This window comes from Alosa sapidissima, chromosome 19, assembly GCF_018492685.1.
Source record: "Alosa sapidissima isolate fAloSap1 chromosome 19, fAloSap1.pri, whole genome shotgun sequence".
In the NCBI taxonomy this organism is placed as follows: Eukaryota; Metazoa; Chordata; class Actinopteri; order Clupeiformes; family Clupeidae; genus Alosa; species Alosa sapidissima.
Window position 1 is genome coordinate 15,595,120 of NC_055975.1, and position 15,255 is coordinate 15,610,374.

General features: G+C 44.2%; 2 protein-coding genes across 4 annotated transcripts in view; one reads left to right on the top strand and one right to left on the bottom strand.

Annotated features, from left to right (window-relative positions):
- The window catches only part of sptbn5 (spectrin, beta, non-erythrocytic 5), a 56,686-nt gene that overhangs the window by 20,480 nt on the left and 20,951 nt on the right, over positions 1-15,255 (top strand). For all 3 annotated transcript variants that reach the window (XM_042071464.1, XM_042071463.1, XM_042071465.1), the window contains exons 26-50: positions 276-462; positions 1,051-1,251; positions 1,759-1,872; positions 2,095-2,252; positions 2,586-2,718; positions 2,950-3,095; positions 3,381-3,495; positions 8,219-8,329; positions 8,530-8,709; positions 8,875-9,078; positions 9,367-9,516; positions 9,650-9,754; positions 10,017-10,208; positions 10,525-10,680; positions 11,227-11,418; positions 11,551-11,646; positions 11,945-12,063; positions 12,397-12,511; positions 12,655-12,768; positions 12,898-13,019; positions 13,428-13,590; positions 13,844-14,032; positions 14,167-14,244; positions 14,649-14,821; positions 15,087-15,177. In XM_042071464.1, coding sequence (XP_041927398.1) covers positions 276-462; positions 1,051-1,251; positions 1,759-1,872; positions 2,095-2,252; positions 2,586-2,718; positions 2,950-3,095; positions 3,381-3,495; positions 8,219-8,329; positions 8,530-8,709; positions 8,875-9,078; positions 9,367-9,516; positions 9,650-9,754; positions 10,017-10,208; positions 10,525-10,680; positions 11,227-11,418; positions 11,551-11,646; positions 11,945-12,063; positions 12,397-12,511; positions 12,655-12,768; positions 12,898-13,019; positions 13,428-13,590; positions 13,844-14,032; positions 14,167-14,244; positions 14,649-14,821; positions 15,087-15,177 — 3,604 coding nt within the window. The remainder of the gene's footprint in view (positions 1-275; positions 463-1,050; positions 1,252-1,758; positions 1,873-2,094; positions 2,253-2,585; positions 2,719-2,949; positions 3,096-3,380; positions 3,496-8,218; positions 8,330-8,529; positions 8,710-8,874; positions 9,079-9,366; positions 9,517-9,649; positions 9,755-10,016; positions 10,209-10,524; positions 10,681-11,226; positions 11,419-11,550; positions 11,647-11,944; positions 12,064-12,396; positions 12,512-12,654; positions 12,769-12,897; positions 13,020-13,427; positions 13,591-13,843; positions 14,033-14,166; positions 14,245-14,648; positions 14,822-15,086; positions 15,178-15,255) is intronic.
- On the bottom strand, positions 4,563-7,058 carry LOC121692704 (gametocyte-specific factor 1-like). The gene is made up of 7 exons (XM_042071520.1): positions 6,738-7,058; positions 6,527-6,630; positions 6,281-6,404; positions 5,557-5,637; positions 5,207-5,282; positions 5,038-5,105; positions 4,563-4,816 (listed from the first exon to the last, which is right to left on the bottom strand). Coding segments are annotated over exons 1-7 (543 nt in total). The 5' UTR covers positions 6,826-7,058; the 3' UTR covers positions 4,563-4,814.

A 15,255-nucleotide genomic window follows, 5' to 3' on the forward strand; every position in this document is an offset into this window, starting at 1 on the left:
ACTGGATGTCTATCGTTATTGGTCAATGATTTATCTGGCTAATCAATTAGAATGCAGTTGGGATCTGAGACTATGAAACAACAAGGAAGTAAACACCTGCAATGACTTCATTTTGATAATAATTCAGATGAGATAAAGATAGTTTAAGATAAAGATAAATAAAGACATAAAGATTAGTAAAGGTAACTGCTATTGACCTTACACCTGAAAGGAAAGTGATCGGTCAGTTGAAGTAGAAGCATTAACTTCATTCTAACACTGCCCTCTGGGGTCAGGTTTAAGTCCCTGCAGAAGCCCTTGGACGAGCGCAGGAGTCAGCTGGAGGCTGCGGTGGAGCTGTTTGGCTTCTACCATGATGTGGACCTGGAGCTGACGTGGATCTCCGAGCACCAGCCCCTTGCCGAGACCAGCAGCTACAGCAAGTCCCTGGCTGGAGCCATCAGTCTGCAGAAGAAACACAAGGTAACATAACATACTGATGCAGAGAGTCGACAAAGGGCATTTATAGTATTTTGAAAAAAACTCAGATTCCCTGCCTGTTTCCTTTTGGGGCAGCATGGTATGAATAACAAATCCTGGTTCATCCATAATGTACTGACTAGTATGTTTCATACAGTCCTTCAACTGACTGATTGCTCAGTGCCACACATTACATGCAGGATGATTCACAACTGCACCCTTCCCTCACTCCTCTCCTTTCTTGTCTCATCGCTCCTCTCTTCCTCTTTTCATTTTCTTCCTTTTTTCTATCTCTCTCTCTGTCTCCTCTATGTCTGTTGCCCTCCTCTCCTCTCTTCTCTCCTCTCTTCTCTTCTCTTCTCTCCTCTCCTCTCCTCCCCTCCCCTCTCCTCTCCCCTCTCCTCTCCTCTCTTCTCCTCTCTTCTCTCCTCTCCTCTTCTCTCCTCTTCTCTCCTCTCCTCTCTCCTCTCTTCTCTTCTCTCCTCTCCTCTCCTCTCCTCCCCTCTCCTCTCCTCTCCTCTCCTCTCCTCTCCTCTCCTCTCTTCTCTTCTCTTCTCTTCTCTCCTCTCCTCTCCGTCCTTCTCCCCCCAGGAGCTGCAGGCGGAGGTGACCGCTCACCGGCAGCACCTCCAGCGCATGCAGGAGCGGGGCAAGGCCCTGAGGAACACCCACACCTGGGCCGGCAAAGAGCTGCAGCAGAGGTGTGGCCAGCTGGCCGAGGAGTGGGAGGAGCTGGAGGAGTCCTGTGACCACAGGGCCGTCCACCTCAACAAGGCCCTGGCCCGTGAGCAGGTCAGTGCTGCATAGGGGGGGGACCAGCAGCATGGTACAGGGTGCACCCTTCAGCTGTACCACAGAGTGTACTCTTCCATGCAGTGCTTGAAGATGTCCCATTTAGGGTCCTGCAGTACATTTATTTCCCATACAGACAAGACATACTGTCATGCAGAAAATAAATTTTTCAGGAAGATGGCCTAATGTCCTGTTGTGGCCCAGTATGTCAAGTCAAGTCAAGTCAGTTTTATTTAGTATAGCGCATTTAACATGCACAAAGTGCAACCCAAAGCGCTCTACATACAATACATTGACAAAAAACAAAAGACAATAAGACAAAAAATGCCAGACGGAGCGACGTAGTCGCCAGCGTTGACACCAGACATGGTTTAAAAGGCAGTATGTGACATGGCCATTTAAAAGGAGCTGTTTTACTTACATTTACATTTATGTGGTGAGTCAGTTAGTGAAAATAGCACTTCATGCTGTCTAAAAAACATTAATGCTTCTTTTATTCCTCTTTAGATCTTGCTGGACTGTACAGAACTGGAGACGCGAGTGTCCGAGTGCTTGGCCCTGGTCAGTACTGATTATGGCAAATCTGAACCTGCGACGCAGAGCCTGATCAAACAGCACCAGGTACAGCCACAGTAGGATCAGATCACCAGGGCATTCATACTTATGAGCAGATTGTGGGGTATGGTTTTGAACCAGTAGTGGCACTGAATCATCTGCAACTCCACATACCTGTTACTAGAACAGTCTGAACAGGGTTTCTATGTCCTGTGCGTGTGTGTGTGTGTGTGTGTGTGTGTGTGTGTGTGTGTGTGTGTGTGTGTGTGTGTGTGTGCGCGTGTGTAGGGCGTAGAAGGGAAGATAGAGGTTCTGGTGGCGGAGGTGGAAGATCTAAAGAGCAGTGTGGACCGTGCAGTGAAGACAATGGGCCTCGATGAACTGAACCGCCCCTACAGCCGCATCCGAAGCCACATGACTGAACTGGAGCACCTTGCCTCTCTTCGGTATCATGCTGTTAATATCTCAGTGAGATGAGATAAAACCTCATTTCATGGAAAAGGAGATTATGTGATGACATGTAAAAAATAATTTGCCATAGTTTTATGCAGAATTTTGCAACATGCAAATCATTTTGTGTGAAAATGATATGTTATGTTATGATGTATAAGTATTTAAGATATTACATGCAATATTAAATTATTCTGTGTTAGGCAGTAGTGTGGTACTGTATATTGCGTAATGCTCTGCACATTATCACCACGTTCACTTTGTGTTGTTGTACTTGTGCTGATGGCCTGTGTGAATTCTGATGGGGATTGTCCATGTGTTTTGATCAGGGCTCAGAAGCTCCAGGAGGCCCTTCATCTGCACGAGTTCAAGCGCGAGGCCTCAGACCTGGAGGACTGGATCTTCCAGCAGAGACAGATCGCCTCATCTGAGGACTATGGCACTGACTACAACAACGTACTGGTGAGTTGGAACAGTGCCTCAGAACAGTTGGAACTGGAACAGTGCCTCAGAATCTCACACTTTAGTACTGTATAGCGAAGACCAGGTTCTTCGTTATGATCCGTTTTTCACAGTATGCAGTAGTCAACTAATGTACAATTTATTTTCATTTTAACCTTTGCTTAAACAGAATGAGCTTCAGTGGACCTATTGCAATTTTGTGTGTGTGTGTGCGCATCTCTATATTGGTAGCAACTCCGTGGGAAGTTTGAGGTGTTCCGTCAGCAGCTGGAGGTGGGAATGGAGAGACTGCACAGCTGCGGGAAGTTAGCAGACTCGCTCATCAAAAACAACCACCCAGAGAACCGCCTCATACGCAACACACACAACAAGCTCAGGTACAGTCCCCCCCCTCCCCACACACACACACACACACACACACACACACACACACACACACACACACCAAGCTCAGGTACAGCTCCCATGTACACAGACACAGACACAGACACACACACACACCATATCACAATGAAAAAATATCAACAGGTCCACTGAAGCTCATTCTGTTTAAGCAGCCTCCCACATACACAAACATGTGCATACACACACAGTCTGATTTGATGAAAATTATTTGACGTTGCGAGGTCCCACTGACCTGTGGCTTGCCCTGTGTGTTGTAGGGAACAGTGGGACGACCTGCACACTCTGGCTCAGGAGAGACAGGACAAGCTCCTGCAGTCAGAGAAATGCCACGGATGCTACAAAGAGCTGATGGATGCGCTTGCACAAATAGAGGTAAGGCATATAGAGCACGCTCCCTCTCTGGCCTATAGGACACTTACTGGATCTGCTCCTTGCAATTTTAATTCCATGATCCAGCCCTACGTCCTCTCTCGCCCACTGCGGTCCTCTGATGAGTATCTGCAATGTTGCACAAAAGCCAGGTTCACATTGTACGCTAGGTTGCTCTTGGTTGTGGTAATGTCCCAAAGATTTTTGTTGTGGTTGCTGCCGGGCTCAGCGCAAAAGACCTAATATATACGTATATATATATTTTATATTATACAGCGGTCAAAGTTCAGTGCCACGGTCACAGTCTTTTCCTCTATGATTCCTCGTTGATGGAATGATTTACCTAATGGTCTTCATTCTAGTGATAGATTTGGGATCATATAAAAAGTATTTGTTTATTTTGTTTCTATGTGTACAGTACTGTGAACAAGTATTTGCCCCCTTCCTGATTTGTTCTATTTTTACATATTTGTCACATTTAAATGTTTCAGACCATCCAATTTTAATATAAGACAAAGACAATGCGAGTAAACATAAAATGCAGCTTTTAAATGATCATTTCATTAATTGAAGGTAATGAGTTATTAAAAATCTGTATCTCTCATGTGAAAAAGTAATTGCCCCCTAAACCTAATAACTGGTTGAGCCACCCTTGGTGACAACAACAGCAATCAAAAAAGTCTCGTTCTTATAGTGGAATTATTGCGGCCACTAGGAAGGTTCACTACCGTTTCAAGTTTTCTCCATTTGTAGATAATGGCTCTCACCATGGTTCATTGGAGACCCAGAGCCTTACTGACTGCAGAAAAAAACAAAAAAAAAAAACACAACACACACACACGAGAACAGGCCAGGCTTCTTTTTCGGTGCGCTTTTTTTTGGCAGTTTGCAAACAGAGTGCATTACCACCACCATCTGCTGGACTGAGGTGTAATGGCAAGTGTACCCTTTAGCCTCGTTCTGGCTGCCGGGTGAAAAAGGCGAATTGGTGTGAAAAGATTTGAATGCTTCATCTAGGTCTATTATGTTTATATCGGGAAAAGACAATGTAAGAAAAAAGGATGCAAGTGTTAAGAGTAGTTAAAAGTTGTTTATTTAAAAAAAAGTTAATTCTCTAAAATCTGGTCTAAAACGTATCTAAAAATGTGCAGACAATCTATACACCATGCACCTGCAGCAAAAGAGCCCTCTTTGTGAATAACCTACAACATGGAAAAATGTTTAGGGGGTGATTTGTTTTAGTGTGCATACAATCCCTGTCCACATGCATGTCGATTTAAAATTTGTTGAGTTGATGGGTTCCTGCAGGTGACAAAGGGAAGTCCTGCAGATGGAAGACAATTTCAGAAAAGAGAGAATTACTTTGTAACATCCTGACAGCAATCGTCTACAGGCACTTCTGACCAGTACAATTAATCATAAAAATTAAATTAAATAAATGTAATGGTTTAATCATTGGGTACAAACGCCAAACTAACTGCACAAGCATTTCTACAAGTAGTGAGAATGTGTTGTCAGTGGGGCTTGGGGCCCAATAGGACTTACACATTTTCCAAGGAAGGGTTGATGGGAGACGTAGTGCAGGACCTGCCCTAGTAGGTGTTAGCTTGGGCCTGAAGAGTGAAAAGATTGAGAATTAAATCAGTAATTAAAATGACCTGAAATCGAATGCAAAATGCCATAAACGTAACAATTTATTAAGGAAATGACTTACCCTGCACACCCATTCTGAGGAGCCAAGTTGTGAGTGGACACACCCCAGATGAATGTGTCAGTAGTGTTGTCTGACTCTGAAATGAGATGATGAAATAGATAGGATGTGATGGTTGCAATATGTCAATGTCAATTTATATAGCACATTTAAATAAAAACAGTTGACCAAAGTGCTGTAAAAAAAACTAAAAAAAAAAAAAACTTAAAGCTTACCGAGTTTAAAGCTATAGAGTAGAAATGGGCTTTGAAAATATTTAGAGAAGGGGCCAGTGTAATGTGGTTACAATTGCAATAAAGCCTACAATACAGTTGCATTACATTATTGTCATCCTCTGATTCTTTAAAGCCCACCTGTCTCCCAGTCTTCCTCACTTTGGGGTGCAGAAAATGTGTTGACAGGGACTTGAAATTTCGGTAGAACTTTCACTTCGACTAATGAGAAAGAAGAGTTTAAAATCCCAACTCAAGCAATAATCAGGGTTGGGTCAGAGATTACTTTGAAATGTAATCCATTACTTACTACAAAACATGCAACATAATCTGATTAAAAATAGGATTACTTTTACACAACTTGCACACGACATACACACTTATTTTCCACTATTTTTAATTCAAAGTTGTGGAAATATTGCCAAGTAGCCTACTGAACGCATTTCCCCGACTGGAACGGGTCTATCAATCGACATTGACAATTGACGGCTCTTCCATTTTAGGTTTTGATATGAACCTTTTTCTTGTCAAGAAACTACACAGGCAATTGGATGATAGTGACATCTAGCGGACAAACGAATGGGCGGCTTGTCAAAGCATTAGTTAGCGATCATACATTGCATTGTTTGCATGATAAAATGTAGGCCTAATCAAGTAATCCCAAACAATGTAACTATAATCTGATTACACATTTTTTTTATTGTAATCTGGGCTGATTAGTTAGGCATAGGCCTATTTGATTTTTGTAATCTGATTAATCCAGATGTAATCTATTACCCAACTAATAACAAATGAAAAGTATCTTCTATTAGTACTGGCATCACACAAAGCAATGGTAACATCATCTAAAGCAGCCTATACTCACACTCTTCCGCCACTCTTTGTCGGTTTATACATTTTTTTACGTGCTGGTCCATCTCATAGCTCAGCATTCGATGTTGTGCATTATAGGGGCAAGTCACCATCGCTGCAGCCAACTCCGGGTTATTCTGATATAAACACAATGATGCACACGATGCAACGAGACACAATTTTAACAATAACAACGGATCTCACCAGTCTCACCGTTTCGAGTTATAAAATAGCTAAATAGTAAAACTTTTGACCAAACCTTTTCACATTTCTGGATGTGGTATGCAAACCGACAGGTGCGAATTATGTGGTTCGTATCGAAGGGGCATTGCACAGGTTTGTCTTGGTCTGCGTCGTCTAGAACTTTAAGAAATTAAAAAAATGCAGTGCCTACGTCACACATTGAACAAATATTTTTGTGTTGGCCTACGCCTCTAGAAATAAAGAAATATTCAACATGAAATGACTACCGCCATCATCCTCCCAGTGCGGGTTTGCTTCTCTGAAGGTGATCCTTTTGTATGGTCCGCAGCTTGTCCCAAATCGCACAGTCGTCATTGTCCGTGCTGGTTGGAACTGATGGCGTTGCTGAGTTATCTAAATTGGTAAGCTTTATGCAATGCAAGATTAAGCGGAATAAATAGCTGGAGGGGTGTTGCGGTGAGGTGTGGCAAAGGCGGAGTCGACACTTGTTAAATAGACTAGGCCTAATCGGAATCTTCAGAGTTTGACTGAAAACATGCTCTGAATGCGGATGCTTTGTGACTAAATAAACAAACAAAAGAACGCCGACAAATTTGTTTGAGACAAAAGAGAGAAAAATGACACATTCGACAAGAGAAGACTATCCGTAGCAAAGATTCTAGAGCGGAGCTCTGTTCTAGAATCTTTGGTTGGAATATCATCCAGCATTATTTAAATTTGGAATATATAACATAGAGTTCAAACAAGTATGAGAAACAGGTTGCTAACACGTGCATCATTAAGATGTTAAAAGGCAAATGACTTCATGAATGTAGCCTGTTATAGGCCATTATCTAACATTCACAACACGTGCCCTATAAAACAATGGCGTGAACTACGTAAATGTAGTCTGTCTAACCCTTGCCAAAAGAAACTAAATAAGCACTCCTAATGCACACTTAGCAGAAAAAAATACAACAGGCGTTGGAACTAGAATTGATTAAATTGACCCTACAATTGTCTATATATTTATTCAATCATGTGATATCTGGTCAATATTCGAATGGATTTATGTTCATTTATGACCAGAGATCCCCTGTTTTAACTCACAAAGGGTTGCAAATTAGCATTATTTGATAAACTGCTCAATTATCACCTGGCCAAGAGGTGAGGAAAATCATATTTCATGCAAAACGCCATGTGCGCTGCCAGACCAGCCTTTGCAAAATCACTTGCCAGTGGTTTTAAGCAAGGATCTTCAAGGGGATAAAATGTTGATTTGTTTTTCCTCCAAAGTCTTCATCATCTGAAAGAACTTGCTCAGTAAATTCAAGCTGCTGAACATACTGTATGTGCAAATATTTTAGTTATGTCAGTTGTTACATAATTTTATTTTCTCTTTGGTCAATAGGTAACATCTAATGCTGTATTTCATTTGGAAAATAAAACATATTCCAGTTTGACATCAATATGCTATTAAAGAAAGACCAAAGAAGTAACAGATTAACAAACATTTGCAGATAGAAAAACTAAAGGCCGTCACCTCTGAACTGAGCAAAGACAGGCCACACCAAATAGTGATTGATATGCATCTATGTTATCCCCAATTATAATACCTCTGTAACTTTTGACCAAGGGGTTAAGTGGGGTTCTATATTGCCTTGTTGTTTCCCCACATAATTTTAACCACAAAAAAAAGTGGTTAACTGGTGCTTGCCTTCCTCCCCAGTCCCCACCTACACAAACCCAGCCTTGTCTTTACTTTCAGGGGCGCTTGAAGAGCATACCTGAAGACATCGCAAAGGACCTGCAGGGAGTTCTCTCTCAGCTACGCAAACATGAGGCACTGGTTCATGAGCTCTCTCTGAATGAGGAGCAGGTATGTATATGTGTGTGTATCTGCTTCTTTCAATGTCTACTGAAGATAGTACACTTGGTATGAGCAATGGCTCACGTTTACGGATGAATGTATCTTTTTTTTTTTTTCGGAATAAGAATAAGCACTATCCACTCTATCTAAATCAAAAATGTTTGAATAGCTGCATTTGGCTTACGAGCATCTTCTTGCGTTGCTGTCAGCTCCAGGAGCTGCTGGATATGGTGGACAATGTGCTGGGAGCGTGCTCAGTGGAGCTCAGAGCCAAGCTGCAGGAGAAGCAGCAGGAGTTGGTGGTGCGCTGGGAGAAGCTGCGCCTCCTCGTCGAGAAGAGGCTGGAGAAGCTCAACCATGCTCGCCAAAGATACCAGTTCCTCAACACCGTAAGTGCAATAAACACACCGATAAGCATGAAAACACGTACACAAAGATGTATGCACACAGATATGATTACATATGACTATATACATACATTGAACGCACTATTGAACCATATGGTCCTTTCAGGTGTGCCTATGACATACAGTACATTTCTGTGTGTGTTGCAGGCTCAGGACTACACCCTGTGGAGTGCCCAGGTGCTAGGAGGTATGCGGGCGGAGGAGTCCATCCGGGATGTGGCCACGTGCAAGCTGCAGTTGGACCAGCACCAGCAACTCTGGGCAGAGATAGTGGCACGGGAGCAGAGCTACACCCGCGCACTCGCCATGGGGGAGGAACTACTGAAGCTGGACCCCGCCCATGCCAAAGAGGTGGGCAGTGCATTACCACAAGGGACCCTTATTTGAATGATGGGCAGAAGTGCAACATCTTACTAAAGCTGTTTTACTATTAATTACTACATTTCTAATCGTGCTGTATTAAGAAGTATCTGCCTGTGTTGCTTGTGCACCATGTAAGGAAGTAGTACATTTGCTATGCCCTCTATGTTGTCCATATTAGATATATTGTGTGTATTCATCAGTATGTGTGTTCATGAATGAGTGTTAACTTCCATTTCATTTTTGTGTGTGTGTGTGTGTGTGTGTGTGTGTGTGTAGGTGCGTGAGAAGCTGAGCTCCCTGAAGCAGGACAGAGAGGAGCTCCATGGCCACTGGAAGGAGAAGAAGCGTTGGCTGGAGCTCACACATCAGGAGCAGGTCTTCTACAGAGACTCCGAGCACCTGGACACCATCTCCAACTCACAAGAGGTCAGACACACTCAGATACAACACACACACACACACACACACACAGACACACACACACACACACACACATACACACACACACACATACACAAAGACAATTTTGACGTTAAACTTTTGTTTATCCATTTTGCAGATTCTGCTGAAGAACAGTGATTTGGGCAGTACAGTGGATGAGACAGAAAGACTCATCAAACGTCATGACGCCTTCCAGAAACTTCTCACCACTCAGGAGGAAAAGGTCAGCAGTCTGCTGAGATATGTTATTGTGCAATGGTAGTCTGTGTGGCTTACAGTGTTTCAGACAGAGTCTCTGTTCCACATGTCTGGATAGTCTGTCTTCTGTCCATCAAATCCACTCGATCTAACCAGTCTCACCCATGGCTGACACACAGCACACTGATCTCAGACCTGCTGAGAGAAAGTGGCACAAATCCACAGCACTAAACAACATTTGTGAAATGCCATAATGCAATGATGAAGAATGTCCCTTTTCTCTGCAGATGATTGCACTGCAAGAACTGGCTAGCCGTTTGCAGAAGGAGGACCTCAAGCGTGAGAGCGGCAAACGCATCCGCAACAAACTCAACGCCCTCGAGGAGAGGAGGCGACGCATCCAGGAGCTGTCCGTCAAGCGCGGGGAGGACTTGGACATGTCCCGGCTGCTCTGCATCTTTAGTCGGGATGCTGCTGAGGTCCTGCAGATCATCATTCATTTCCACCCCTACGCAAACACTGACCGCTCCATATCTTTTCTCATGACTGGACCGTACTCCTCTCTGCCACTGTAAAAGCTAATAAATAACTTGGGTTCTGACAGCTTTAGTTGATGCATGAGGTGCGATGCTGGTTGCCCGACATTGCACTTTGCCTGTTATTTAAATAAGACCCCATAGTCTAAAAGAGGAAATAGGAGATAGTAGGAGACATGCACACAGTCAGTCAAACCATTCAAAATCCCTCTGGCTAAAGCTGGTTTGTTTCTGAAGCCTGCTGTGTTCTCCCCTGCAGGCAGAGGAGTGGGTGTCGGAGCGCATGCAGAAGATGCAGGAGGACACCAAGATGGATCTGAGCAACCTGCAGACCAAGATGAAGCTCCTGCAGAAGCACCAGGTGTTTGAGGCCGAGATCCTCGCCCATAGCAAGATCATCGAGTCTGTACAGAAGGTGAGACACCCGGGCGCAGGGGACTAGTAATGGCCATCCAGCCTTTTTTTTTCGGGGTGTTTTGCCTTAATTTAGATAGAACAGTGAAGATCGATGGAAGGTTGGTGAGAGAGAGAGAGATATGGTGGGTGGGATCTAGTCTGGCTAACGTCAGACCTCATCTCATTGAGATGGGGTCTGGGAACTAGGCATTCATTTTCTCGTATTTGAAACGTGGTTTACGAATGCCCAGAGCCGTTTATTGGGCGCTATGAATGTCTATGAAATGCGTCTGTACGTAGCTCATAACAGCTTCGGTGTGTCGTCATCGTCTTGCTGCCCTCCCTCCATTCTGTGATTGGTCCCCTAACTGAGGCGAAAATTTGCTCCATGGTATCCAGGCTGCCTAGCAGCGTGAATAAAATCGCGCGCGTAAGGCAGCATGGGAAAACGCAGGCTAGGTGGGATCAGGAAATGCCCCAAGATCGGCACCCTGTATCTGTAGTTTGATGGTTAACTGTACTAAACTCTTTTTCACGTTTCACCTTTCACCTTCACTCTCTTGAGGCTGGGGATGAGCTGATCTCACTGTACCACCCGCAATCTAAGGAGATTCGCTCCACCATCACGGCACTCATCAAACACTGGGAGGCGCTCAAACTGGCTGTGGCGGCCAGAGGGAAGGTTCTAGAGGACAACCGAGACTTCCTGGAGTTCCTGCAGAAGGTGGAGCAGGTGGAAATGTGGATTAGACAGAAGGTGAGGAGTGTGTGCGTGCGTGCGTGCGTGCGTGCGTGCGTGCGTGCGTGTGTGTGTGTGTGTGTGTGTGTGTGTGTGCGTGCGTGTGTGTAATTATTATTAAGTACATGTGTATGTATGCCTCTGTAATAGGAAGTGATGATAAATGTGGGTGATGTTGGAGTGGACTATGAGCACGGCGTTCAGCTTCTGAAGAAACTTAACGAGTTTAGAGGAGCAGGGACAGGGGTGAGTAACATGAGCACAACAGCCCAAACGAGCCCCAGCGTCATCTCATAACACCTGACTGTAATATGTTCACACAGAACCTTTAAAAATGTAGTTTGGTTGAATAAAGTTACTATTGGATGTCAGCAAAGGTTGCCATTATAATATGCAGTTGAATAAACGTGCAAGAGTTTTGGCTTCCTTTCAGATACTTTTTTCTTTGTGCAATCTCCTCCATATAATGACTCTCTATGTAAAGACTGGACTTTACATGTTTTTAAATATCATGTATGTATCACATTGTGTTGACTGTCCACAGGAGGTGACTATGGACGATGGGCACATCAGAGCCATCAGCAACCTGGCCGCCCGTCTGGAGAGGCAGAACTGTGACGAGCTGGAGACAGTGAAGAAGAGGAAACAGCAGCTCAACGAACGGTAGGGTTACACACACACACAATCACACACACACAGACACAGACACACACACACACAACACACCACAACACACCACACCACACCACTCACTCACTCACTCACTCACACACACACAGACAGACACACACACACACACACACACACACACACACACACACACACACACACACACACACACACACACACACACAATCAGACGTTTTCGCATTGAGCCCTCGCAAATTTGGTCAAAAGCCAAGTAATGCAGCACCATATCCAATTTGTCCACTGAGCATGCTTGTTATGTCTTCATGCCGTCTGACTGTCAGCTCTGATGTGTTGGTGTATGTGTAGGTGGAATAATTTCCATGGCGACCTGAGCAGCTATAAGAAGAGGCTGGAGGGAGCCCTGGAGGTGCATGCCCTCGTTAGGGAGCTGGAGGAAGTACGCGACAGAGCCAACGAGAAGGTGAGCGGGCAGGTGTGTGGGTGTGTGTGTGTCTCAGATGGTGTGTTTTTTCCTGTATCCTACTTGTATTGGGATTGTGCATTGCCCTTTGCATGGTGTCAGTTGGGCTTGTGCATTGTGCATAATGATTTGTGTTGTTCTAGATGCTGCTGTTGCAAGACGGAGACTGTGGCTGGGACGTTGAAAGTGTCGAGGGTTTGATTCGCCGACATGAGGAGACCGAGAGGGAGGCCAGGGTGATCCAGGAAAGAGGAACAGTAAGTGAATCAGACTCTTCTCAAAGTCAAGGTCCTTCATTGGGCATCCACATACCTCGGGCCTTAAAAGAGGTGCTGTACAGGTGTGTGTACTGTGTAGCAAGCTGATGCTCCCCATGTGTCCTGCAGGCTCTGGAGAAGGATGTGAAGGGGCGCCTGAGGGGTCAATCAGAACTGACAGACAAACTCAAACAGAAGCAGACGAAGATGAACACCACACTACTGAACTTGGAGAAAGAGGTCAAACTCAGGTGAGTGGGAGGGAGATCTACAGAGGCTTATTATGCCCAGTGCAAGCTGGATTTCATATTTGTTTAGATTTGTTCATTATATAAAAGATTATGAAAAGATAGCTTTGTTCATTATGTAAAAGATCATGAAAAGATAGCTTTGTTTGTTATGTAAAAGTTTATGAAAAGATTGTTTGTAAAAATTCCTTTCTGATGTTCTGTGTTATTGCATAACGTTGTGTCCACATCAAAACTAATTTAGAAGGTCCAGAGACAAACCAGAAAAACTGCAGAAATTATAACTGGCACAGAACACTCATCAGTTTAGCTCATCATACTTCAGTGCTAGCACAGGGATGTATCAGCATGGAGACTCTCCCTATATCAGGTTTTGTGACGAGAGACCGATGTTGGGGATATGTGTTGCAGAAAGGAGCGCTTACATGATGCGCATGAGCTGCAGCTCTTCAAGGCCAACCAGCGCCTCCTGTTGGACGTGACGCTGAAGAATAGCTCGGAGATGGAACAGAAAGGACTGCCAAAGAGCAAAGCTGAGGCTGAGAGGATGATCGCCGAACACCAGGACTGGAAGGTGAAGACATTTTAATGTTTTGTCTGCTTCATATAAATATATCCCACCCTCTCCTAGTTCCATGAAGTCCTGTGCTGTAATAATATGCATTGTCCTATACGGTTTTATATAAAGTTTTGTTTTTAAACAATTCTAAATGTAGCATGCTTTCAGATAACTATTCCCAAACAGTGTGCTAATTCTTTCATGTGCTAATAATTTCTTTGTAGAAATCAATGAGATAAATGAATGTGTTCCATTGGTGTCTTTGTAGACGGAGATTGATGCTCGTGCAGATCGCATCGACTCTGTGAGGAGCTTTGGTCAGAGGCTGGTGAAGGCTGGCCATCGTTCAGTAGAGGAGATCAAGACGGCCCTGACTAGCCTGGAGGATGCCAAGAAGGGACTAGCCAAAGCCTGGCAGGACAGGAGGACAATGCTGGACCAAGCCCTCAGTTTACAGGTAGCAAAATGCCCTGAAGCCTGTACTTTTTCATTCTTCAATACCTGATTTCTGGGATTACGGTCTTATAAGTGATATAGGAGGACCCGTTTGGCTTCTGCCTGCTTTCTAAAACAGTGTTGACTCTTCTACAGGTCTTCCTGGGCTATGTGGAACAGAGCGAGAGTTGGCTTAGTAACAAGGAGGCGTTTCTGGCCAATGAAGACTTGGGGGTCAGTAAACAAGTTGTGTAATATTTGGTTCAGGATGACTTTACTGTCCACCCTGGTATACCTTATCATGAATACAATTTAAAAACTAGTCCTGCACGTTTACACTGTTGTTAGTTTTACATAGGGTCAGACGCTAACAAACTTAGATCAACTGACAACATGTCGGACAGTTCATATTTCCAGGACTAATACCTAGTCTCTGAAGCGAATCAAGCAATTTGTGTAATACTGTTTTGGCAGCTCAAAATTTTTTTGTAATACTGTTATGGTTGGCAGATAAAAAAAATGTGTAATACAGTTATGGTTTGCCAAAAAAGTGTATTTGATTTAGATGTGTTTATGTGATATGTGTTGTCTGTGTGCTGTGTACTGTTTGTGTGGTGTGGTGTGCCGTACCCTCCCAGGGCTCCCTGTCGGAGGTAGAGGAGCTGCAGGGGAAGCAGGCTCTGTTTGAGCAGACGCTGGAGGCCGAGATGGAGCAGGTGGAGGCCGTGCAGCGTCTCTCTCAGCAGCTACAGCAGCAGAAGCACTACGACTCCACCAACATCCAGAGCAAGAGCAGAGCACTGCAGCTCAGGTCAGAGGGCATTGCCACGGCAACTACACCTACAGGAATACTTTCAATTCATTCTGTAGATTGTCTGAAATGTCTATATTATGAATGTCTGTTTTGGCACTAGGTGCACAACAAGCAACAACGTCTTCCTATTATTTAATAAATATTTAGTGCCATCAGTAATATTCTATGATGTAATGCCCAAAATTACAGAGCAGTAACTGATAAAAAAAAATATCTGATATCAGACTAAACCCTGTACTTGTATCTCTGCCCACCCCCTCAGAAAAGACAAGCTGTTGGAGACGAGTCGAGCTCGGCGTCAGGCCCTGGAGGAGTCGCTGCAGCTCCACCGGTTCCTGAGTGGCAGCTCTGAGGTATGGCTGGGTTAGACTGTTCTCTCCAAAACCATCTAGTCACTGAGATCAGAACCATTTAGTGCTGTTGAAAAATAT